This window comes from Neolamprologus brichardi, chromosome 14, assembly GCF_056152115.1.
Source record: "Neolamprologus brichardi isolate AB-2024 chromosome 14, ASM5615211v1, whole genome shotgun sequence".
Classification (NCBI taxonomy): Eukaryota; Metazoa; Chordata; class Actinopteri; order Cichliformes; family Cichlidae; genus Neolamprologus; species Neolamprologus brichardi.
This window is the reverse complement of record NC_142117.1, coordinates 1470858-1498428: the sequence shown is the minus strand read 5'-3', so window position 1 is coordinate 1498428 and position 27571 is coordinate 1470858. Positions and strand designations below refer to the sequence as shown.

General features: G+C 42.3%; 1 protein-coding gene across 1 annotated transcript; it reads right to left on the bottom strand.

The window, feature by feature from the left end:
* Positions 1–923: 923 nt before the first annotated feature.
* Positions 924–26851, bottom strand: LOC148098696 (protein NLRC3-like). Its single transcript, XM_087850588.1, has 11 exons — positions 26644–26851; positions 24578–24707; positions 24220–24321; positions 23439–23517; positions 21402–21603; positions 19447–21247; positions 17845–18018; positions 17436–17609; positions 6839–7012; positions 2142–2188; positions 924–1993 (listed from the first exon to the last, which is right to left on the bottom strand). Exons 2-11 carry the CDS (start codon positions 24694–24696, stop codon positions 1452–1454), a joined length of 3414 nt encoding a protein of 1137 aa, XP_087706714.1. The 5' UTR covers positions 24697–24707; positions 26644–26851; the 3' UTR covers positions 924–1451.
* Between the last annotated feature and the right edge of the window lie 720 nt (positions 26852–27571).

Here is a 27571-nt window from a genome sequence, read left to right as displayed (position 1 = left end):
GCATGTCCACCCCCACTGAAGATCTCAGTCACTGTGAAACATAGAAAGCTGCTTGTGTAGCCTCTGCCTCACATGTAGATACAGCTACAGGTTTCTCTGTCAGTCAGACTGAAACAGTGTCCTGATGCTGCATCATTCAGCTCTGTGCCCCAGTCAGCATCACTGTGAGCTACCAGTGTCAGTGTTTCTGCCCTTTTCCTGTAACACTACACTCAGCACAGGCTCAGCTGCTATCCAGTGTTGGACTTTGGCTTCAGCTGCTGTGATAGATCCTCTAACATAGATCAGCTCTGCTACATGTTGTTAGATAAGTGCAGCTGCCTGTCATGTCCTGATGTTTCTCTGGCTCAGCAGCTTCTCCATCAGAGGTTCACATGGAGCTGATCCAGTATCTCCAGTAACTGTGTTCTGTGCCTCACTGGTTCATCCTTCTGTCTGTGTGACATCAGTCAGATGTTGAAGTTAAACTCTGTAATCTTCACTGTGTCACAGAGTTCAGTGAGTCCCGTTATTCACAGTATCAATCAGATCATCAGAGAACAGCTGATCAGCAATCAGTGGTGCCAACAGCACCTCCTGTGGTGAGAGGATGCAATAATGCAATGTAGCATTTTTACACTCAACACTTCCAGTCATGGAAACTGTCTGTTGGATCTGTTTGACGTTGCTTTCTTGTGTTGCTTTCTTGGTTAGAGTTCCTCACAAATGTCCAGATTATTCTTCTAATGAGGCGTCGACCATGTTTTCAGTTCTTTGGAAGAAAACATCGCCCTTTGCCATCCTTACTTTTCTTTGACTTCTTCAAATGCAGCTGAACTCCAGCTGGTATTTTATTGGACTTTGCAGCTGTTTCTGGTCATCAGTTCATTCCTGCAAACCTCTGAACCTGAACAACAATGATGCTGCATTGCTGGCTGATCCCAAAAGGTTGATTCTCTTCATCTGGACGTTTTCAGAAACGTTTGCTCACTGATCAGGTGACTTCTTCAGTCTCAGCTGACTGCAGCTTTACAACCTTACAAACAGCACATTTGCACAATGACTGAAACCAGCAGCAGCAGCACCTGATATATATGATACTAATATAATACATATACATATATAATCCATACTAATGATGAAGGAACTGAGCTCACAGTCCATTGTTCATTCAGTGAACTACTCAGTTTATTTTGGGCCTCAGAAATGCTCACTCTGTTTGTACATCACTGTCAGCAATAGACTCATTCTGCTGTGTGGACAGGAACACATGTGACATCACTTCCTGTTTGTTTGTGACTGAAGAGGAAGAAGTTTACAAGGAATCATTTAGAAGAGTTTCAAACATCAACTGATTGAATCCATGAATCTGAAAACGTGTTTGTGAGTGAAAGAGACAGACATGTACAGACTGAACTATCTGTTCAACAGTCAGAGTGTTTCTGTAACAGGAGACACTCTTTACACCCCACTCAGCACAGGGACACTGAGGAACCAGGAGACCATAACATAAACCCAGGATAAAGAGTTTGAGTGAATGTGGTGTTGAAGGTGTGGAGGTGGATCAGAGTGTCAGAGGAGACTCTGTAGAAGGACAGAGTGCCAGCAGGACAGTCCACATACACTGCTGCTCTGTTAGAGACAGAGGAGGAGGAGGAGGAGGAGGAGGAGGAGATGGATGTTTTTATCTTATTGTGCCAGACAGAATGAGGACCATCATCATAGCAGTCCAGACTCCAGGACTGATCATTCCATCCAAACAAACAGTCCCTGCCTCCTTTCCTTCTGATGCTTCTGTAACTCACTGATATATAAACGCTTCCTCTCCACTCGACCTCCCAGTAACAGCGACCAGTCAGACCATTTCTACACAGCAGCTGAGGACGAACATCAAATCTGTCTGGATGATCAGGATATGACTGAACCTCCTCCACATGTGTCACCTTCCTGTTGTTGTCAGACAGTTGGAGCTTTGTGTGCACTGTGTTTGTGTCGATTGTGAGTTGACAGGAATCTGATGGAGAGAACAAACACAATCCAGCTGCAGTTATTGATCCATCATCTGTTCATTGATTGACACTTTGATGATGACTCCTGACATGATGAAGATGGTTGAATGTGTGCTGCTTTGTTTTCATGAATCCCATTAAAAACACACTTACACTTCCTCAGACCTGGTGTCAACCATCGGACTCCAGCAGGCTCCACCCTGAAAGGAGGAGGGGGGTCAGAGCAGCACAGTCAGCATGCACACATGGACATTACATGGCTCTCATACACACACTGTTACACACTGAGCTCAAAGCTCGGCTCCACTGTTTTATTCAAAGAAATCTACATTTATTTATCAGCACATTTAAAAACAGGTTGAGCCAAAGTGCTGCACAGAGTAGAGAGAAAATAGGAAACATACACAGTAATTACTATAAAGACTCGTCAGAATTGAAAGCTACAGAGTACAAATGTGTTTCCAACCGGGTTTTAAAAATGTCGAGTGTTGGTGACGACCTGATGTGAAGGGCGACTGTTCCAGAGTTTGGCTGCAGCAATTGATAAAGCTCACCTCTGTTTTTACGTCTAGTTCTGGTCAGAAGCTACTTATCTGCAGACCTGAGGGCTCGACTTGGATTATTTTGTTAAAGAGAGATAAGATGGAGCCAATCACTCAGAGATTTAAAGACAAACAACAAGATCTGGAAGTGGATTCTACCACGTACTGGTAACCAGTGGAAAAAGCTGGAAAAAGCTGGTGATGGGTCGTCTAGCACAGACCCACCGCTGGAACCAGACAATTCATGAGGGAGAGAACTGTGACAGCGCCGTTCCTTCACTTGACCTCAGTCGCTCTCGTCTGCTCCCTCGTAACACTGCTCTTTATTGAGGTTACATGAATATGCATAAGTTCATTAACATATGACGTCTTACACAGGTATGAACAAAGAGTACCAGTCTGTGCATAGTGTAGGTATGTGTGTGTGTGTGTGTGTGTGTGTTCCAGATGTGACCCTGTGACCCCAAAGCTGGTGCTAAGAGTCCAGCGGTCCCCCTAACACAGGGCTCTTATACTTAACCAGATACAGAGTAGGTGTCCTCCTAAACCATAAATCAGTAAGAGAAGGTACGACCTCTCTCATGACCTTAAGGTGTGTGTGCATGCCGGAGCACTCTGGAAGGCACACAGAGTCTTTACAGACTACTGAGGCTACGTCCACACGTACTCGGTATTTTTGAAAACTGAGATTTTCCGTTTTCGTTTTAAAAAATAATCCGGTCCACACGTAAACGTAGAAATGAAGGAAAACGCTGCTAGGAACATGCCAAAGCAACAGGTGGCGCTATATTCCTAACCGTGTAGAAATGTTGGCCAATCAGAAGTCTAGAAGCCTCGGTGGGAAACAGTAAACAAAGCTGGGGCATAGAAGCAGAACCGAGTCGTATGTGTGGAGGGACAGTAACTGTGTGTGTATATGTAAGCATTTAAACACTGCAGAGACAATTAACAGTAACAGTATTGTAGAAATTCATTTCACCGAAACAATAATGTGGCGCACAGTGTGACGTCAAAAAAGGCGCACACCTTTGACGCTGCGTTTTCTGCGTTTTTCTCGTCCACACGTAAACGGAGTTTTCAAAAATATCCACCCTGGCCGGAGTTTTTAAAAATCTCAGTTTTCAGTGACCAAAAACGCCGTTTACGTGTGGACGAAAGGTGCAAACGCATAGAAAAATCTGCGTTTTCAAAAATACCCGGGTACATGTGGACATAGCCTTATGGTGTGTTCACACCGAACGCGATGGACGCGAGCGTCAGGTTTACATGTAAAGTCAATGGGGGTGACACACGCGATGACACGCGATTGCAGGTCCCGCGTGAATTCGGAAGCAGATTTGCGTCACAAAAACGCCAAAACGCGTGAAATGTGCGTCAGTGTAGCGCGTCTGGCGCGTTTGACTCGCGAATAAAACCACGCCCGTGAGTTTTTGTGTTGCATTTTGTGCATACGCGCGTTTCGCGTCTACCGCTCAGTTGGAAAAATCTGAACTCCAGCGTCAAATCGCGCCGCAACAACCAATCAGGAGCCTGGTGACGTGGCTCTGACCCAGGTCAAAGGGGCAGATCCAGCCAAAGCCCTTCATTCTTCATTCAGTATGGAGGAAAAGCTCATCAGTGCCGTGGCTAATCACCCACAGCTATATGATGCTAGCTGCTACTTCTACCGAGACAGGAATAAAAAGGACCTAGCTTGGAGACACATAAGTGAGGAGATCGGGCAACCTGGTAAGTTCATTCCTCCTTCTTTTTAATTTTCAGACTGACCCGATGAACCCGCGCAAAAGCTAGCAAGCCCGCCTACTGTCCCGCTATTTTCCCACTGATGTACAAATACCTTTGCACTAACAAGATAATGCGTTTATTCAGAGGACATCTGCAGGAGAAAGTGGAAGAGCCTCAGGGACACTTATAATAAGGAGAAGAAGACAGAGAAGGAGAAGAGGAGTGGGTCTGCAGCAGGATCGGGGAGAAGATGGAAGTTCTCCGCGGTCATGGGGTTTCTGGACCCCTTCCTCACCCCGCGGGAGACAAGCGGCAATATGGTGCGGACCGTGGAGAACTTCTCCCCCGAGGACCAGGGACAGCCCGGAGAGGCAGCAGGGGAGTGTCAGTCAGAAGGTATGTTTACAATGAATTAATGCAGGCAGTTCATTTATGCGTGTTGTCATACAGGAACATATTTTGTTTATTAATAAACAGTATACAGTAGTCCCGCTGTTCATCCGTCACTGCCTCGCCTTTTCACTGATTTTTTTTATTGCACCGTACAGCTTTCAACGATGCGCATTGCATTCTGCAGCCCAAATGACAAATCTCCTCCGTGTCGTGTCTCCTGCGCTTGCCAAACTTATCATGTTTGGTTTTGATAACCATCACGTCCAATAGAAAAAAACAGCACAAAAACACTCATAACTATGACCCTCATTCGGAAATAGACACCTGCACCGGGAGCAAAAAAGGCGCACAAAAGTGGCGCCGCAGACGGAGAAAAAGCGCTGCATAATACTTTTACGTTTTAAAATCGACAAAGGTTTGCACTTTGAGAATCAACTTGTGAGAACTGTGACTACTGTTCATGTGCTGCAATAAATGAGAGACCACTGTATATAATAATAAGTATATAAGTATATAATAATATAATATTCTCTATGACTATTGTCTTCAACCTGTTAACATTTAATATTGTCTTGATAGAGTCAAGTAATCATGCAGCAGAGTCCTCCCCTGTCTCTTCTCCTGGCTCCCCAGTCCCTGGTCCCTCAGCTCCTGCTGCTGCACCCACAGGTATGAACATCAAGCACTGACAGCTTTTTACTTGCTTGGATTCCCTTGTGATCACCTTTACTAAATATCTACAACCAATCTGTTTATATCCTGGTTTTTTCAATTTTGAAAATGAAAATCTAGTAGCAGCCTTCTCATTACTTTGTGTTGTTTTGTGCTGTGTTTTACAGGCCCACAGAGGAGGACAGCTCGAAGGCAGGCGAGGGACGGGTCCCAGGGCGGTGGAGCTGGCCATCCTGGAGTCCCTAAAGAGGCCACGCCCGTCTCCAACAGAACATTTCCTCCTCGGCCTTGTTCCTGTTCTGGAGAGCATGCCGCCTCAGACACGAGAATTCGTGAAATTTCAAATTTATAAATTAGCTTTTGAAAACAGCACAGCTGTGTTAAATTTGGAAACATTGGACCCTAATGATCAGTAGTTTTCTGATGAGGCAGCAGCTCTCCAGGGCAGAAACAATGTTCTTATTTTTCTCCTCCTTCTCCCTGAGGCTCTTCCACTCCAAGCTGGGTCCTTTTTATTCCTGTCTCTCTGTAAATAGTTACATTTCATATATTTATATTTAATGTTTTTGTTACTGAATTTATATATTTCTTCAAATAAACATTTATAATGACAAATGTCTCTGTTCTACTACACAGCAAATATTGGCACCCGACTTGACACAAGTAGAATTTATTTCATATTATACTAATGACAAAACATACTAATACAGTGGGATGAAAAGTTTGGGCAACATTGTGAAAAGTAATTATTTTCCTGTACAAATCATTGGTTGTCACAATAAAAATTGTCAGTTAAATATATCATATAGGAGACACACACAGTGATATTTGAGAAGTGAAATGCAGTTCACTGGATTTACAGAAAGTCTGCAATAACTGTTTAAACTAAATCAAGCAGGTGCATAAATTGGCAACACAAAAAAAGAGAAATGAAATAAATATTTAGTGTATATCAATGTGTGTGTCTCCTATATGATATATGTAATTGACATTTTTCATTGTAACAGAGATCCATACAGGAAAATGATGGTGATGTTAGCTGCTCCTGTCTGCCTCTTTATCACACACAAAGACTGAAATGATTCACAGCCTTGTTTCATCCTTCTGTCAGTGTCACTGACTGTCACTGTGACTGTGGACATACAGCATGGGAAACATACACATGGCTGACACTTTATTAGGTACACAGTGACCACTATCTCAGGTAAACCGGTGACCTAATAAAGTGTATTTAAAGTTACAAAATGTTGTCTCTGTCCAAATATTTATGGACCTAACTGTAGGTCTACTTTTAATGAAACTCTCAACGTGACTTATCAGTTATCATTAATGTTCCTGCAAACAGACTCCTTGGAGACCCCCTACGTACTATCCAGCTAGACTAGTGTGTCTGTCCCTGAAAATATTCCTGCATGTGTGATTGTTCATGTCTCATCTGCAGGAAACAAACAGGAAGTGAGTGAAGGACACAGGAAATGTTTCCAGCTCGTCCTCCTCTATCAGACATTCTCTCCATACCTGAGAGTGTCCAGTCTCCAGCCTGGATCCTTCAGTCCAGACGACAGGAGCTTAATTCCTGAATCACCTGGATGATTGTAGCTCAGGTCCAGCTCTCTGAGATGGGAGGGGTTGGAGCTCAGAGCTGAGGCCAGAGAAGTACAGCCTTCCTCTGTGATCAGACAGCCTGACAGACTGCAGACACACAAAACAACAATCAATCTTTTAAAGATCATTTTCTGTTTGTCACAATAACATCTATCCATTTACATCCATTCAATGTAACTTTATTTAAAAGTGACAATTCCCAACAGACAACAACAGTCGTCTGAAGCTGTTTAACAGTGTAAGGTAACAGCCTCCAATATTAGAGAGAAAGCCCCAAAAACCAGAAAATCCACTGTGAGCAGCACTTGGTGATGGTGGGAAGGAAGAACTCTCTTTGACACAAAGATCCTCCCAGTGAAAACAGGCTCCCGGAGGAGAATCTATCAATCAATCAATCAATCTTTATTTATAAAGCACTCTTCATACAAAGATGTAGCACAAAGTGCTTTACAGCCTCCAGGCTGGGCACACAGCAGGAGGGAGGCAAAGAAGCCCCCCAGCCAGGTTGAGAAGACCCACAGAGCCCCAGCAGCCACAGTCGATCACAACCCCGGTGCAGAGAGCCCCCTCCGAGGAAACACTGGAGATATGACCTACTAAGAGTATATACAGAATAAAATAAAGAAAATAAATAAGAATGGGATACAGTATAAATATAAATATGAGTAAGAAGACAAAAAATGAATAAGAATAAAATCAATAAATATTAGGTAAAACCTAAATTAATAATGTAAATAGAATAACAGGATAGAATCAATAAGCATCAAATAAATAAACGTTAAGTAAAAGCTAAATTAAAAAGGTGGGTCTTGAGCCTGTTCTTAAAAACATGTACGTTCTCTGCGGCCCTGAGCTCCTCCGGCAGGCTGTTCCACAGACGAGGACCATACCACTGAAACGCTGCCTCTCCGTGAGTATGTGTCCTGACTTTAGGGACAATCAAAAGGTCAGTACCAGAGGACCTCAGGGTCCGCGAGGGTTCATATGGTAAAAGCAGATCTGAGAGATAAGAAGGCCCAAGACCATTAAGACATGTAAAAACCAATAAAAGAACTTTAAAATCGATCCTGAAACACACGGGGAGCCAATGCAGCGATTCTAAAACCGGTGTAATGTGGGCCCGCCCTCTGGTCTTCGTCAGCACACGAGCTGCAGAGTTTTGTAAAAGTTGTAAAGGTGAAATATTCTTTTTGGCGAGACCAGAGAGCGTTGTGTTGGCCCGAGAGAGAATAGGGCGGACTCTGGTTATATTTTTTAGATGATAAAATCCAATTTTGGTTACATGTTTAATATGTGGGATAAAACCAAGCTCAGAGTCAAAAACAACACCCAGGTTTTTCACTTGTAGTGAAGGACATAGTGAAAATGCCTGTAATTTAGACAAGAGTTTCTCTCTCTGAGCCTCAGGACCAACGTTTAAAACTTCAGTTTTGTCCTGGTTGAGCTGTAAAAAGTTTTCTGCCATCCAAGATCTTATATCTAAAATACAGTTAAAAAGGGCATCCATTGGTCTGGTGTCATCAGGAGACACGGAGATGTACAGCTGAGTGTCATCAGCGCAACTGTGGACGTTCACTCCATGTCTCCTGATGACACCGCCGAGAGGGAGCATATACAAATTAAAAAGTACAGGGCCTAAAACCGACCCTTGAGGCACACCACATGTCATTCTATGGCTCTTAGAGGAGCATGTATCCATACTCACCATAAAAGTTCTGTCTGAGAGACAGAAAGAATTGAATTGAATTGAATTGAATTGAATTGAATTGGAAGTGAACCAGTTGTGTACAGCACCAGAGAGGCCCACCATGTGTTTCAGTCTGTTTAAAAGAATAGCGTGGTCTACTGTATCAAAGGCTGCGCTTAGATCCAGTAGCACCAGGACTGAGAGCTTTTGGGAGTCCCAGTTACATCTAAGATCATTTAAAACCTTTAGGAGAGCAGTCTCTGTGCTGTGGTTCACCCTAAATCCAGACTGGAATATCTCCAGGATCTGTCTATCATTCAGAAAGTCATTAATCTGAGTAAAAACAAGTTTTTCTAAAATTTTACTTAAAAATGGTAAGTTGGATACAGGTCTGTATTAAAATCATTACAATCCAAATTGCTCTTCTTCAGAAGGGGCCTCACCACCGCCGTTCTAAAGGCAGCAGGGAAGACACCCAACTGAAGAGAGCAATTCATCATGTATGAAAGCTCAGCTTCAAAAAAATCTACCATGACTGGTTGCAGGGTGAGGGGAAAGAGAAGAGATGAGCTCAGAGAGACACAAAAGTTAAGGACAGTCGTGACATATAAAAGCATCAGGAGTGAAAAGAGGGGAGTGTAGAAGAAAGCAGAGCATCATCAACAGCCTGAGCCTATAGCAGCATCACTAAGGGATGGTTCAGGGTCACCTGATCCAGCTCGAACTATAAGCTTTATCAAAAAGGAAAGTTTGAAGCTGATCTTCAAAGTAGAGAGTGTGTGTCTCCTGAACTCAAACTGAGAGCTGCTTCCACACCAAGTCCAACATAGCCAGGCTGAGTCGTTAGATTAGTCCAAAGTAAAGTCAGAAAGTCATTATTTGTGTCACATTTTAGTGGAAATGTACAACAACTGTCCAAAAGTTATTTCTAAATCTGATATTAAACAGTTTAAATGGTGAAAAAGAAAACAGAGTCAATAAAAGCCTCTTTAGAGGGTCATCAGTTTAAAATTCAGACATTTAAACTGGTGATTCTCCTTCTCTGCTCCATTTCCTCTCTAGACTTCCTGTTCCTAGGAGGGATTTGATTGGCTGAACGTCCTTTTAGCCTTTCTTTAGTTCTTTGGGTGCTAATCAAAGAGGTAAACACACGAGTCATGTGACGTGACATAAGTAGCGCTCTGATTGGTTGGGATTGACAAACTATGGTGCTGTTTGCAAGCTTAGCTTTGCAGAGGCAAGAAAATCTCTTAGATAGGGATGAGACTCTCCACAGTGACGTTTCCACACTTTGGAGCTTCTGAAGTGCAGATGTTTGGAAATGCTGCTCCAACACGTGGTTCAAACACTCAGATCACGTGACCTCAGCTGCCACAGGTGGCATACCTGCTGCTTCCATGTTAGCATGTTAGCTTCAACAGGTGGTCAGTGTGAGAGCAGAAGATGATATCAGTGACATCCAAACAAGGAAGGAAGAGACTGTTGAAGGCAGCGAGCTGTGACTGCTGTGAACAGTGTTCTCACACTATTTTCTCCCTGTGTCAACATACATGAGGCTGTTTCAGCTGCAACACACCACAAACACCTTTATACAACTAAATATACTGAGAGCACACTGCTGTGGTTGCTGTGGTAACCATTCATATATCCAGCTGTTTGTGGCCGAGTCTGCTTCCTCATCCTTGGGAAAAACCCTCAAAGTTTGATGCGTTTTTGACTTGAAGCTTTTTGTGATTTGGTTTTATTTGTTGTTCTACACACTGTGAAACAAAGCTAGAAGCCCCTGTGGTACAGTGGGGGACTCAAACCCAGGACCCAACCTGCTCCAACAACAGTCAGAAGGATTTTATTAAGTCTCATTTTCTGTTCATTAGGAAAACATCAATAATGAAGAGCACATGTTTATAGAGGCACATTCAGACCAATGACAACAGTCCATTCACACTGACCTTCACCTTTTTTAAATGTGAGAAAACACATCATGGTTCTGGTGCTGATGTGATATCTGGGACAGGTGATGATTTTGAACTCAGTCTGAGGTTTGATTACATTGAACCTGCACTGCTTTCTTCTGTTTATGACACATTTATACCCAAAGTCTCAGCTGGATAACAAAGAACGAGGAAAAACACATTTGTTGAGAGAATTGTTAACAAATGTGGTGAGAGTGTTGTAATAGTTACAGACAGAACTATGATTTATTTATTTAAATGCATTCAAGGACGTTTTTTACTCACGTTATGTCGCTTCCACGATGTTATTTTTCTCTCCTACAATGTACGTTACAATTACATTAGCATGACCATTTACCCAAATTAGGCGATGACGTCATTTAGCGACTTCCAGCAACTTTCAGGACAGCCAATAGCAATTTTCCTTACTGAGGAGTTGGCAACACTGCTAGGAGCAGTGGGTGGATGGCAGCATCATCATGAAGGATCAGTGTGAGAATAAATCATCATCCACAAAGAAAACCAGTCAGAGTGTCTGACGCTCTTGTCAGAAAGACACAGTCGCAGCTTGTGGGTGCAGTTAGCTGGTTTGCTAGTTAGCTGGTTTGCTAGTTAGCTGCTCTGCTAGTTAGCTGGGAGCTAACCCACTCGAACATTTGATGCTAAACTGTCTAAACTGTGTGAGCAGCATTCATTGCAGCTCTGTGTTACTCTCCAGCCTCTCTTTAACTTAGTCCTCTCAGTTTTTTTCCTCCTTACAAACTAGAAAACCTTCTTTTTCAGCTTCTCCTCCACACCCGAGCTGCGGCTAAGGTGCTACCAGCACGCAGGCTCGGTGTGTCCAAATTCATGGGCTGCATCCTCCTGAGGACACATTTGTAGACCGATTACGTCACAGCGATGCACCAAAGGCTGTCCAAATTCGTGGACTCCTCCGAATGCAGCCAACAAATGTGTCCTCCTTTTCCCCGAATTTGAAGTAGTAGTTTTCTCTGGTCCCCTCCCCAATCAGACCAGGAGTGACATGTTTAGCCGCATGTTCTCCTTTAATTGCTGGCTGTCTGAGTGGTGTCCCAGAAACAATGTGGGCTTCATAGATAATTGGCAAACCTTCTGGAGGAAACCTGGTCTTGTTAGGAGAGATGGCATCCATCACACTTTGGATGGAACAGCTCTCATTTCTAGAAATATGGACAAATTTATTAAACCCCCCAAAATATGACTATCCAGAGTTGGGACCAGGAAGCAGAGTTGCAGTCTTACACGCCTCTCTGCAGCTTCTCTCCTCCTGCTACCCCCCCAAAAACCCATCTCCATAGAGACTGTGTCTGCTTCCAAAAAGACAAATAACAAACTAAAAACCAGCAACAAACAACTTAAACATAAAAAATCACAAAGAAAGAACAATACAGTATCCACATCTGAACCAAAGAGTAAAACAGTGAAATGTGGATTATTAAATATTAGGTCTCTCTCCTCCAAGTCTCTGTTAGTACATGACTTAATAATTGATCAACAAATTGATTTACTCTGCCTTACAGAAACCTGGTTGCAGCAGGGTGATTATGTTAGTTTAAATGAATCAACACCCCCGAGTCATTCTAACTACCAGAAATCTCGAAGCACAGGTCGAGGGGGAGGTGTGGCAGCAATTTTTCACACCAGTCTATTAATTAATGAAAGACCAAGACAGACTTTTAATTCATTTGAAAGCCTGATGCTTAGCATTGTCCACCCCAGCTGTGAAACTCAGAAACCAGTCTTACTTGTTATCATCTATCGTCCACCTGGGCCTTACACAGAGTTTCTGTCTGATTTCTCAGACTTTATATCTAATTTAGTTCTCAGCTCAGATAAAATAATTATTGTGGGTGATGTTAACATCCATGTAAATGCTAAAAATGACAGCCTCAACATGGCATTTAATCTGTTATTAGACTCAATTGGTTTCTCTCAAAATGTAAAAGAACCCACCCACCACTTTAATCACACTCTAGATCTTGTTTTAACATATGGCATAGAAACTGAACATTTAACAGTGTTTCCTGAAAACACTCTCCTGTCTGATCATTTCCTGATAACATTTACATTTACGATAATTGATTACACAGCAGTGGAGAGTAGACTTTATCAAAGAAGATGTCTTTCTGAAAGCGCTGTAACTAAGTTTAAGAATATAATCCAGCCACTGTTATCATCGTCAATGCCCTGTACCAACACAGAGCAGAGCAGCTATCTGAACGCTACCCCAACAGAGGTCGATTATCTTGTTAATAATTTCACCTCCTCACTACGTACGACTCTGGATACTGTAGCTCCAGTGAAAACTAAGGTCTCTAATCAGAAGTACCTGACTCCGTGGTATAATTCTCAAACACGTACCCTCAAGCAGATGACTCGTAATCTGGAGAGGAAATGGCGTGTCACAAATTTAGAGGATCATCATTTAGCCTGGAGAAATAGTTTGTTGCTTTATAAGAAAGCCCTCCGCAAAGCCAGAACAGCTTACTACTCATCACTGATTGAAGAAAATAAGAACCCCAGGTTTCTCTTCAGCACTGTAGCCAGGCTGACAAAAAGTCAGAGCTCTTTTGAGCCAACCATCCCTTTAACGTTAACTAGTGATGACTTCATGAACTTCTTCACAAATAAAATTTTTATCATTAGAGAAAAAATTACCAATAATGATCCCACAGATGTAATATTATCTACAGCTACTCTTAGTACCATTGATGTTAAGTTAGACTCTTTTTCTCCAATCGATCTTTCTGAGTTAACTTCAATAATTACTTCCTCCAAACCATCAACGTGTCTTTTAGACCCCATTCCTACAAAACTGCTCAAAGAAGTCCTTCCATTAATTAATTCTTAAAATCTTGAATATGATCAACCTATCTCTAATAATCAGCTATGTACCACAGGCCTTCAAGCTGGCTGTAGTTAAACCTTTACTCAAAAAGCCATCTCTAGACCCAGCAGTCTTAGCTAATTATAGGCCAATCTCCAACCTTCCTTTCATATCAAAAATCCTTGAAAGAGTAGTTGTCAAACAGCTAACAGATCATCTGCAGAGGAATGGTTTATTTGAAGAGTTTCAGTCAGGTTTCAGAGCTCATCACAGCACAGAAACAGCTTTAGTGAAGGTTACAAATGATCTTCTTATGGCCTCTGACAGTGGACTCATCTCTGTGCTTGTCCTTCTTGACCTTAGTGCAGCATTCGATACTGTTGACCATAATATCCTATTAGAGCGATTAGAACATGCTGTAGGTATTACAGGTACTGTGCTGCAGTGGTTTGTATCATATCTATCTAATAGACTCCAGTTTGTGCATGTAAATGGAGAGTCCTCTTCACACACTGAGGTTAATTATGGAGTTCCACAGGGTTCAGTGCTAGGACCAATTCTGTTTACATTATACATGCTTCCCCTAGGCAGCATCATTAGAAGACATAGCATACATTTTCACTGCTATGCAGATGACACCCAGCTCTATCTGTGCATGAAGCCAGATAACACACACCAATTAGTTAAACTGCAGGAATGTCTTAAATACATAAAGACCTGGATGGCCGCTAACTTTCTGCTTCTTAATTCAGATAAAACTGAGGTTATTGTACTCGGCGCTGAAAAGCTTAGAAATATGGTATCTAACCAGATTCTTACTCTGGATGGCATTACCTTGGCCTCCAGTAACACTGTGAGGAACCTTGGAGTCATTTTTGACCAGGACATGTCCTTCAACGCACATATTAAACAAATATGTAAGACTGCATTCTTCCATTTGCGCAACATCTCTAAAATTAGAAATATCCTGTCTCAGAGTGACGCTGAAAAACTAGTTCATGCATTTATTACTTCCAGGCTGAACAACTGTAATTCATTATTATCAGGAAGTCCTAAAAACTCCCTGAAAAGCCTTCAGCTAATCCAAAATGCTGCAGCAAGAGTCCTGACAGGGACTAGAAAGAGAGAGCATATTTCTCCTGTTTTGGCTTCCTTTTAAATCCAGAAATCAAAATTCTGCTCCTCACATACAAGGTCTTAAATAATCAGGCCCCATCTTATCTTAATGACCTTGTAGTACCATATCACCCTATTAGAGCACTTCGCTCTCACTCTGCAGGCCTACTTGTTGTTCCTAGAGTATTTAAAAGTAGAATGGGAGGCAGAGCCTTCAGTTTTCAGGCCCCTCTTCTGTGAAACCAGCTTCCAGTTTGGATTCAGGAGACAGACACTATCTCTACTTTCAAGATTAGGCTTCAAACTTTCCTTTTTGCTAAAGCATATAGTTAGGGCTGGACCAGGTGACCTTGAATCCTCCCTTAGTTATGCTGCAATAGACGTAGGCTGCCGGGGATTCCCATGATGCATTGAGTTTTTCCTTTCCAGTCACCTTTCTCGCTCACTATGTATTAACAGACCTCTCTGCATTGAATCATATCTGTTATTAACCTCTGTCTCTCTTCCACAGCATGTCTTTTATCCTGTCTTCCTTCTCTCACCCCAACCGGTCGCAGCAGATTGCCGCCCCTCCCTGAGCCTGGTTCTGCCGGAGGATTCTTCCTGTTAAAAGGGAGTTTTTCCTTCCCACTGTCGCAAAAGTGCTTGCTCACAGGGGGTCATATGATTGTTGGGTTTTTCTCTGTATCTATGAAGCGCCTTGACGCGACTTTTGTTGTGATTTGGCGCTATATAAATAAAATTGAATTGAATTGAATTGAATTGAAGGATGGGTCGGGTGTGTCCTTCGTGGCCTACCATATCCTAGAATTCATAGCGCGGCCCAGCCAAACTCCAGTTTCTGGTAATGGCGGCCGCTACTAAGATTTAAAATTACTCTTATTAATCTTCCTGGGTCACAAAACTTTTAACATATTTTCAGGCGAGAAAGTAGCTGTGTAAACTTCAAATATCTGCTCGGTTTATCAAGATATCGCATATTTGCAAAAGTGCTTCAACGTTTTCGGAGACGTCTGTTACACACCAGCTCAATAGCTAGCCGAGAGCTCCAGGGTTACTGAAAGCGCCGAGAACGGCACAACTCCCTGCACATCATTTTCAGATCACCGCGGAGTTTCGCTAATCAGGTTAAAAGTAATATATGAGTCACTTAGACAACCTAAAAATGCTATTGTTTGGCTTTTTCAGTGTTTTATTTGTTCGTGAGTAAATCAGTTTGGCTGAGATTAAAGTTATTAGATTAGATTAGATAAAATAAAACTTTATTTATCCCCCAGGTGAGTTCCTCCTTGGTTTTTACACAACTGAATAAACGTCAAACAAAAAACTGATTAAACAGAAGTGTGAGATGGTCAACAATTTACTCCAGAGTCCTGTTATATTTTAGATAGCAAGGAGCAGACGGCAGTTTATTAAACTCCACCGAGACAGCGGTGACACCAATCAGAAGGCTAGACCGTCCAATTCCATGGCCGTTTACTTCCAGCCTACCCGACCTTCTGAGGACCCGGCCCACGTAGACCACGAAGGCCGGGTCCTCAGGAGGATGCAGCCCATGAATTTGGACACGACCACAGTCTTTCTCACTCAACAGTTACACTCGTCACCCAGACAAACAACACTCCACATGTTCACCACTAGGAGGCGCTAAAAGACCACATACAGTGAGATTATCAGTAAATGTCTGCTGTGTCTGACAGTGACTTGAGTTTTTACTAACTGGCTACATGAGCAGGATTAGCTGCAGTTCCATCTTTGTAAAAGAGACTCAGCATTAGAACCAAACAGAAACATTTCTACTTTTTCTGCAGCACCAGCTGAATGCATGGAGCCTAAACTCCAGTGACAATGAGACACATACAGTGTGACTGCTGTGACTTTACAGCTGGGCCTCATTCACTGACATTAGTCAGATATGACTGAATCTATATCACACTTAAAGCTTTCTGTAAATGAAAGAATCAGTGAAAATGAGGCACTTCAGTTGATTTTAAACAAAAACTCTGAACATAACCTGATCCAGACCAGGTTATTGGTTCAGCATCAGTAACCATGGTGATGTAGCCAGGTAAACACAGAGCTAGACAGAGACAGACAATTTATGCTGACAATCACACATCTCCAGTTAACCTTGCATGCATGTTCTTGGACTGTGGGAGGAAGAGTACCTGAAGACAATCCACATAGACCACAGTATCACCTCTATTTACAGAATTATAAACTAATTAGATGATAAAGTAATAAATTATTTGGTATTTTAATGAAAATACATTTTAGCAATAGTTTATAAGTCAACAATTATAGTTTAAAAAAAAGTGACAAATCAAACAGTCAATAAAACCTTCTACAGCTGAAACTAATGTAGACAATGTCGGGGGAGGAAGTAAAAGTAAAAACCAGAGACGATAACTACCAAAATAAAACAGGAAGTGAATAACATTCAAGCTCACTTTAAGCTCAACAGTCAAATTCTGTTTTGTATTAATCTATTGTTTTCAATTTTTGTTTACATTTTATGTTTAAGTGAGGCAATGAGTCATATCACTATGACCAAATATATATTTCATCTTTTCAGTCAGAAATAATCAATTGATCCTATTTTTATTACTAAATTTTTCTGAAAATCAAATTCTGATATCTGAACAAACAGCTCTGTAAAAACCTTCAGCTTACAGGAATCAAACTAGAAGGTTTGGTGGATGAAGCACTGCTAAAATAAAAAATTTGGACTCAGAGGAGCAGATGGGACATTTCATTGCAAATGAAAGACAGAAAGTGAACAAAATATCACTAAAAACCCCAGACGCTAATTTCTACATTCAGACTTTTTTAAAATCAATTGACTGTTTCTGCAGTAATAGAAATCAGGTTTAACATGATCATCAGTGGAACATTTTAAATCCTGACCTGAGAGTTTCCATTTTACAGCGTGGACTCTTCACTCCAGCAGACAGAAACTTCACTCCTGAATCCTGCAGGTCAGAGTTACTCAGGTCCAGCTGTCTCAGACTAGAGGACTGGGAGCTGAGAGCTGAGGACAGCGCTTCAAAGCCTCTCTCTGAGAGCTCACAGTGACTCAGTCTGAAAAATGACAGATAAACATTAAACAAACACTGTTATTAAATTGCAATGAGGGTGCACAAAAGAGTTTTTAGATTTTGCAATAAATCCTGTTTTTTTTTACTAAGAGTCAACACTAAGAGATGACACTAACATAAAACTATTACAGAAGTTTAACTGACTTTTTTCCCATTTAGTGGCTTCTTATTGGTTAATTCTGTCAATTGATGAAAAGCACAACATAACTTGATCTCACCTCAGAGTATTCAGTTTACAGTGTGGACTTCTCAGTCCTGCAGAAAGAAACTCCACTGCTGGATCCTGAAGGTTGTTGTTTCTTAAGTCCAGCTCTCTCAGTGTAGAAGACTGGGAGATGAGAACTGAGGACAGAGCTTCATACCCTCTTTCAGAGAGATCAGGGACACTCAGCCTAAAAAACAAAAACAAAATAAAGACATAATCTGAAAAATTGTCATTTGATAACAAACTGTTTGTGATTAATTTAAATCACTTCTTGTGTTGAACCTTTAAAAGAAAGACAAATGCCAGTGTGCATTACTATTTATGGCTAAAAAAACGTTATAGTTTAAAAATGTTCCCTGTGTAAATATAAAGACCTGGAACTTGCTCATTAAATGCTAAACAAAAACAAGTGATGACTCATTCTGTGAACAGGTGATAGGCAAGACTGTAAGCATGTAGCAATGAGAGGGAAGGCTGGCTCATATCCTGCTGAGTGAGGGTTAGTTACTCTAGGAAAAGGTCAAGATATGATTGAGAGATTCTGGGAGACTGAACCAGGGAAATTTTCATGGAAATTATTTCAATTAAAGCAGATATAGTGATTAGTCCTTCCATCAGTCGTCCACAAAGCAGTGAGATAAAGTCTCAAGTCTCATTCTGCACAGTGTAAATGTCAGTGTCCTCCGGGTCCTCACTGATCATTGCATTCTGTCACAAATTGTCATGGTTCACAGACTGTGTACAGTCGGAAATCAAAGTGCACGACATAGGAGAGATTGAAAAACAATCAAGCAGGCAGATCTAACAACAGGAAACCAGAAGAAACACGAGGAATATAATTGATTCAGCAGCTGCAGATCCTTGGAACTGTACTGGTGAGGCAGATTGTAACATATAGAAGTGAACTCATCTTCAGCTGAGCAGTGCACTGATGCAGAGCAATAAGACCAGAGGAGGAATGAGGGAGTTGATCACCTATGGGTCCATCACAGTCTTTGAACGTCTTCAGTCAGTACAGAATCATGCTGCGAGGCTTTTAACCAGCACATGAAATAGACTGGACATTACTCCAGTTTAATCTCTTCACACTGGTAACCAGTTCATTTTAGGCGTTATTTAAAGATTTAGTCCTTACTTTTAGTCCCAGTCTATATTTCTGACTTTCTACAATCCTACAGCTCTCCTCACATCTGAGATCTTCCAGTCAAAGGCTTTTACTGGTCCCACTAACTCATTTATTCAGACTCTAGTGTTCAGAGTGGCCTTTAACTAGTTTTAGGCTGTATGATGTTCAGTGTTTGCTGTTTAATGTTTTTATCTTCTGTGTTTTTATTGCCTGTTTCTATTGTAAAGCACTTTGTGGTTTTTGACCTGTGAAAGCTGCTGTATAAATAAATTTTACTTACAGGATGATTCTGGACATGACTTTGATAAAAGCTGACACCCAGATATGTTTAAGACACTCTGACATTTACTGCTGCTATCAAACATTAACTATAATATACTGTATTTAGTGCTGATGATCATGTAAAAAAATATGTTTAAGTTTTTAAGGGTCCATCACACATTACACTGTTTATGTTATAAATAAAAGCCTGATCACATGTTTACTCACAGAGCTTTGTTGGAGGCTTTGACCACTGGCAGCAGCCTCAGAAGAGCCTCCTCTGAAGCAGAGTATTTCTGCAGGTCAAACACATCCAGATCTTTTTCTGATGACAGTAAGATGAAGACCAGAGCTGACCACTGAGCAGGAGACAGTCCAGTGTAGGAGAGACGTCCTGATCTCAGGAACTGTTGGATCTCCTCCACTAGAGAACGATCATTCAGTTCATTCAGACAGTGAAACAGATTGATGCTTTTCTCTGCAGACAGATTATCACTGAGCTTCTCCATGATGTACTGAACTGTTTCCTGATTGGTCTGTGAGCTACTTCCTGTCTGTGTCAGCAGACCTCGTAGGAGAGTCTGATTGGTCTGCAGTGAAAGACCCAGGAGGAAGCGGAGGAACAAGTCCAGGTGTCCATTTGGACTCTGTAAGGCCTTGTTCACAGCAGTCTGGTGAAGTGATTGGAGTTTTAGTTTGTTAAATAATTTAGACCATGTGGAGGTTGTTTGTTCTTCTTCTAGCAGATTGAGTCCAGAGTTGATGAAGGTCAGATGGACATGAAGAGCAGCCAGAAACTCCTGAACACTCAGATGGATGAAGCAGAACACCTTGTCCTGGTACAGTCCTCTCTCCTCTTTAAAGATCTGTGTGAACACTCCTGAGTACACTGAGGCTGCTCTGATATCGATGCCACACTCTGTCAGGTCTGGTTCATAGAAGATCAGGTTTCCTTTCTGCAGCTGATCAAAAGCCAGTTTTCCCAGAGACTCCATCATCTTCCTGCTCTCTGGACTCCAGTGTGGATCTGTTGCATGTCCTCTATCATACTTGATCCTCTTGACTTTGGCCTGAACCACCAGGAAGTGGATGTACATCTCAGTCAGGGTCTTGGGCAGCTGTCCTCCCTCTCTGGTTTTCAGCACATCCTCCAGAACTGTAGCAGTGATCCAGCAGAAGACTGGGATGTGGCACATGATGTGGAGGCTTCGTGATGTCTTGATGTGGGAGATGATCCTGCTGGCCTGCTCCTCATCTCTGAATCTCTTCCTGAAGTACTCCTCCTTCTGTGGGTCAGTGAACCCTCTGACCTCTGTCACCATGCCAACACAGTCAGGAGGGATCTGATTGGCTGCTGCAGGTCGTGTGGTTATCCAGAGGTGAGCAGAGGGAAGCAGCTTCCCCCTGATGAGGTTTATCAGCAGCACATCCACTGAGGTGGACTTTCTAGGGTCAGTTAGGATTGTAGTTTTGTGGAAGTCCAGAGGAAGTCGACACTCATCCAGACCATCAAAGATGAACACAACCTGGAAGTCTTCAAAGCTGCAGATTCCTGCTTCTTTGGTTTCAGTAAAGAAGTGATGAACAAGTCCCACCAAGCTGAACTTTTCCTCTTTCAGCACATTCAGCTCTCTGAAAGTGAATGGAAACATGAACTGGATGTCCTGGTTGGCTTTGTCTTCAGCCCAGTCCAGGGTGTATTTCTGTGTTAAGACTGTTTTCCCAATGCCAGCCACTCCCTTTGTCAGCACTGTTCTGATTGGTTCATCTCTTCCAGGTGGGAGTTTAAAGATGTCTTCTTGTCTGATTGTTGTTTCTGGTCTGTCTGGTTTCCTGGATGCTGTTTCAATCTGTCTGACCTCATGTTCATCATTGACCTCTGCAGTCCCTCCCTCTGTGATGTAGAGCTCTGTGTAGATCTGATTCAGAAGGGTTGGGTTTCCTGCTTTAGCGATGCCCTCAAACACACACTGGAACTTCTTCTTCAGAGCAGATTTAAGGTTACGATGACAAACTGCAGCTGGAAGTTCTGAATAATAATAATAAAAATACAACTTCAAGAAATATATTTTACAAAACGCTGATGACATTTTCTGACCCACTGAGAAATGACTTAACACACTGGTGTCATGAGTGTCTCATTTATCTAACAGCTTAAAACCTTAAGTAAGAAATCCTCTTACGTCTCTGCAGACAGTCAGCCAGCTCCTCCTGCTTCATTCTCCTCAGGAAGTCCACTGCGATCTTCACAAATGCCTCTCTGCTGCTCCTCTGCTCATCATCCTCCCTCTGAAACTCCAAGCACTGGGGCTTATTTGGATTCAGAGCCTTCTGGATCTTCTTCAGCTCGTTCTTCACAAAAGTGATGATGTTGTCCTCCAGCAGCTGGAACAGAATACTTTATGAATGAACCACCACTCTGAACTTCAGTCTACACAACATCCACTTCTTTACGATCAAGGGGCATATCATCCACGATCTCTTCACCAATTATAAGTTTGACTTTATCTGATTAACTGAGACATTCTCCACAACTCCACGGTCCCAAAACGTTGATTCTGTTCATATGAATGCAGCGATTTCAGTGGGAGAAACATTTCACTGGTGTTCAGAGCTGAACTATCAACAGGTTGATGATCGAAGCCAGAAACCTGAAGATGTTATACGTGACAGAGTTGATCATACAGACAACTGGTCTTAAAGGTTCACTCTGTTTACGCATACAGATCAGTATTTAAGGTTTGACTCTCATCATCCACTGGAGCACAAACTGGGCGTCATCAGGACGCTACAACACAGAACAAACGCCATCCCCACAGACACAGCAGCCAGGGAAGCAGAAGAACATCACATCAAGAAGGTCCTGAGGAAATGTGAACCAGCTGACCAAACACATCCTGCTGCAGGATGTTAACATAGCAACATACTGATAATCCCACTCACTGTGAACAACACATTTGGACCTGATTTGTTGCTCTGGTTTACACGTGAACTTTGACTGCTGTCTCCAACTTGAGAGGCTCTACAGAAAAACTGGGACTTGTCCACAAACAGATGTATAAAAATCATAAAGTACATTACAAGGACAGCATTGCCCAATCAACTCTAATTACTATGGCCATGTTATCTCTTCTAATTAAGGTACAGACACTCAAACTAGCTGCTTTCAGTGAGAAGTCAAATGTCTGAATATGAGCTGGAAGCTGCTGAGAGTCCTCCCTCCTTCCCATGGGGTTTACTTTCTCTACTACTTTCACTATAAACACGCCCCTTTCATGCACCTGCAGAGGGCCACCAGCAGATGGAGCTGTCTTAAACAAATCCACTTGGATAGTTAGCTGTAGATGATTTTCTCAGTATGATTGTAGGATTTTGAGTTACTCTTTAGATTTATTTAAACTCTTATATTGTGCACAAGTGTTGAACGACCCATAATTTCTCTGTACTTTTCATAAGAGCAGCCAGACTTTCAGCTAGTTTTTCTTTTGCTCTGCAGGCTTTATGAAGGTGTGTCAAAGTTGTTCTTTGGACATTGGCTGTTTTTTAAATCATTTTCAGTCCTCGTACAGGAACATTCTTCAAGCTAAATCCAAGTATATTAGACCAGAGTAAACTTGATAGATATGCGTGTGTGTGTAACTCTTAGAGCTGTTTGGCTGCTTTTTATGGGGGCTGGGTCTTTGGAAAGTGAGCAAACAACAGTTTTAGTAACACACCCTGAACTGCACACTTTAACAAACAACATGAGATTTTAACTGTAATGTAAAAATCCTGTGATTCACTGTTATTAAGCACAAACACATCTATGGCCCGTTTCTATTAGTAGCTGCTCAGATCGACTGGAGCCATTGGTTTCCATTACAGTTGAGGACCACCTAATGTGGTCGTCTCAATACAGCAGAGTGTCGACTCACATCATTAGTAAGTGCTAATGCTGCTAATTTCCATCATATTTGTCATTTATTTCTCAAAGTTATTGAAGAAACAGTTATTCAGCTTCATTCCCACTGATCTCGACTACAAACTGTTTCACTTTGGTTTTTGTTTAAAGCCTCGATGTTTAAAACGTTTCCCTGTGATCACATTTGCACCGTCTGATTTCAAAGTTTGTTTCTTTTGGTCATTTAGTCCACAGAGTCCTTGGTGTTCTGAAAGGGATCTATAAATAAATGTATTATTATTAATATTAATAATAAAGTAGTTGTTGTACATGTACAGACCATAAACATGGAGTCCAGCTGTGTTTGATGCTGCTGGGCAGACTGACCACTGGGAACCTCTGAGCTCTGCTGGTCCACTCTGTGGAGAAACCATGGACACACACACACACATGAAGCCACTTTCATTATTAAAATGTGAATTTAGCCTCTAAAAGCTGTGTTCAGTCAGTGTTGCTGCTTCCTGTGTCTAACCTCACGTATGTGCTTCTGAAAGAACCGTTAAAAATTCCCGTAAACACTTTTAAACCTGTGAAAAAACCTTTTTAGAACAGTTTAAGCTGTTATATGTTGAACTCTTGGCTGACATCATATTGAATGCTGTGGACTCAGAATATGATGTCACTCAAGTTTACATGTGTGTGAAGGCAGACGAGTCAGTACTTTGGTAATACAGTGTAAAGTTGAATTTATTGATTGATTTCCATGAACACCACTGTGGCTCAGTGTTGTCCTGATGGAGTCTCATTAACAGCAGCCAGTATGATCCAGGCTTTAGCTGCTGGGTCTCTGTGTGACCTCTCAGACTGTTTAACAGATCAGACACAAAGAGAATCAGAGCAGCTCTGTTCTTTAAAGACAAACATAAACCCACTCAGGTCACACTTTCCCCACAGATATGAGCATCACTGTCCTCAAACAGCAAATGACCAAGTCTAACATTTGGATCTTTTCTCTTTCATTGTTTTCTTTTTAATGAATCTTTGTAACAATCTGAGGATGTTTCAGGTCATATTTATCCAGGAAACACAAACATGTAAAGGAGTCATCACAGCTCTCTGACCTCGTTGGTCCAGGTTCAGCACTGAAGAATGGAGGTTCACCTTTGGACCCGTCACTCCTCACAGATGGACAGCTGGACCCTGCAGACTGTGACCTCTGACCTCTGCAGACACAAACATGATTGAAGCAGCTGTGATGACACAGACTGCAGATAATGCAGCTGTTTCCTGTCAGTAACAGTCCTCTTAGATTAGAGTTCAGCTTTTTACAGGAAAACTGGACAAAACTGATTTTTGTTACAAATTCATTTTCATTTCCTCTCAGCTCACAAACACAGTCAGACAATCAACCAGAATCAACACTGATTATAATGTCAGTGCAGAATTATTTCTGTAACTCAGTGTGTTCAGCTCTCTGACCTCGTTGGTCCAGGTTCAGGACTGAAGTTTGGATTTTCATCTTTGGACCGGTCACTCTTCACAGACGGACAGCTGGACCCTGCAGACTCTGCTCTGTCCTCCTCTTCCTCCATCATCATCTTCAGTCAGTCTGAGAGGTAAACCACAAACACTCAGTGAGTTCACATTAACAGGAGTAACTGAGTTACAGTCGCTGACCTCTGACCTGTCATGTAACCTAGAAACCAGGTCAATATGTCTGTAGGTTCAGTCATCCAGGTCATGTGATCTAAGGAGCTTAGAAAGAAAATAGAGACTTCTTTAAGTTTCTGGAAGACGTTTCATCCGAGAAGCTTCTTCAGTTTTAAAACCAAACGGTGGAGAGTCCCAGATATTTAAACCTGAGACAGAAAGAAAGCATGTCGCTGACCCACCATTGATCATGTGATGAGACACATGATCAATGGTGGGTCAACAATATAACAACAATATAAACACTTATTTCAAGGATGAAACTGCGAGTCTGATCACCAGGAGCACAAACATGTGGAGCACAAACATGTGGAGCACAGACATGTGGAGCACAGACATGTGGAGCACAAACATCTGGAGCACAGACATGTGGAGCACAAACATCTGGAGCACAAACATGTGGAGCACAGACATCTGGAGCACAAACATGTGCAGCACAGACATCTGAAGCACAGACATCTGGAGCACAGACATCTGGAGCACAGATATCTGAAGCACAAACATCTGGAGCACAAACATCTGGAGCACAGACATCTGAAGCACAGATATCTGAAGCACAAACATCTGGAGCACAGACATCTGGAGCACAGATATTTGGAGCACAAACATCTGGAGCACAAACATCTGGAGCACAGACATGTGGAGCACAGACATGTGGAGCACAGACATCTGGAGCACAGACATGTGGAGCACAAACATCTGGAGCACAAACATGTGGAGCACAGACATCTGGAGCACAGACATCTGGAGCACAGACATCTGGAGCACAGACATGTGGAGCACAGACATGTGGAGCACAGACATGTGGAGCACAAACATCTGGAGCACAAACATCTGGAGCACAAACATCTGGAGCAGCATGTTGATGCTGTTGGTTGAGATCCTGAAGACTGAAGTCCAGGCAGCTCCAGCAATGATCCACTGATGTGTTTTTATTCCACGTATGAATGTTGTTATTGACAGAGATGAAGTTACTCAAAAAAGTCATTATTACACATATTACACAGAACACTTTAATTAAAAGTAATGGAGTATGTTACTTCATTACTCCTTATAACAGTACTTTCATGTTACTGTGTAAAATGAGCTGAAACACTGTCTCATAATCACCATAATCTAAAGCTGAGGTACAGCCCCACACACCAACACAGATCCTGATGAGGTCACGTGATCTTTCTCTGAGTGTTTATGAACACAAATCAAAGATGAAACAGCACAAAGACACTTCAAAGTGATTCTACTGTAGAAACATGAACAGGTAGAAACCTGCAGCCTGACTGCTCATCACTTTGTTACCTGTTCAGGTTCAGCAGCAGCAGCTCACTTTATCACGGTGCTGGTCTGGGGTCAGTGTTTACTCAGCTTTAACGTCACTCTGGGTTCTTGGCTAGCTTAGCGTTAGCTTAGCTTTAGCTTAGCGTTAACATGCTGTCAGGTGTCTCGTGTGGTGTGTAAATATTAATCACAGTGACAGTAAAGGAGGTAAAGGGCTGTGACGTCATCACGTACGCTGCGTCCTCTGTGGACTCTGAGTGAACTCACAAAGTACAAACTACAAGTACACAAACACGAACGTAGCTCAGAGTGGCGGACACACTCGGCTTCGTTGGTCCAGCTGTGAGTCCGTTACCGTGAACTATGGAGCGGCAGATTTGTGCTGGAACTAAGCTGCACACAGCTGATGTTAGCCAGGAAAACATTACACACTGACTTTAATGGAGAGACCGGAAATACAAACACACACAGTTTGTTGTGTGAAGAAATCGAACATGAGCTGAACAAACAGTAAAGTTCCTAAAGACAAACTGTTAAAGGAGGAAACAAAGCAAACTTACAGTTTCTTCACACACCAACAACAAGCTCCACTCCACACCTGGACACTAAACACGGACACACAGGTGAGCTGCTTCCTGGAAGGAGGCGGGGCTCCACCTGAAACTCAGCACAGGTGGGAGGGGCTCAGCTCTGTGTGTGCTGATGTGTTAACTTTAAAAATATGCGTCTGACTGCTCAGACTGAGTCAGAGTAAAGTTCACATGCTGACGTGTGGAGACATGAAACCTTGTTGTAGCTGCAGGTGTGAACACACTGATCCCAGATCAGCTCTGCTGTATTTGTAACATGAACATTTCTGCTGCAAAGCTTCAAATGTTCAGCATGTTTCTCGGTTTCCAGTCTATAGATCCAGTCACACTTTCTACCTTCACCTGTGCAGGAAAGACTGAGAGCAGAGCTGAAACCAACCGTCCAATCAGTGAGCAGCATCAACACCTGAGCTTCATTCAGACTCTGTTATTGAAGATGTTGTTGGTACAAAGTTCATCTGCTGCTCACATTCAATTCAATTCAATTCAATTTTATTTATATAGCGCCAAATCACAACAAATGTCGCCTCAAGGCGCTTTATAGATACAGAGAAAAGCCCAACAATCATATGACCCCCTATGAGCAAGCACTTTGGCGACAGTGGGAAGGAAAAACTCCCTTTTAACAGGAAGAAACCTCCGGCAGAACCAGGCTCAGGGAGGGGCGGCCATCTGCTGCGACCGGTTGGGGTGAGAGAAGGAAGACAGGATAAAGACATGCTGTGGAAGAGAGACAGAGATTAATAACAGATACGATTCAATACAGAGAGGTCTGTTAATACATAGTGAGTGAGAAAGGTGACTGGAAAGGAAAAACTCAATGCATCATGGGAATCCCCCGGCAGCCTACATCTATTGCAGCATAACTAAGGGAGGATTCAGGGTCACCTGGTCCAGC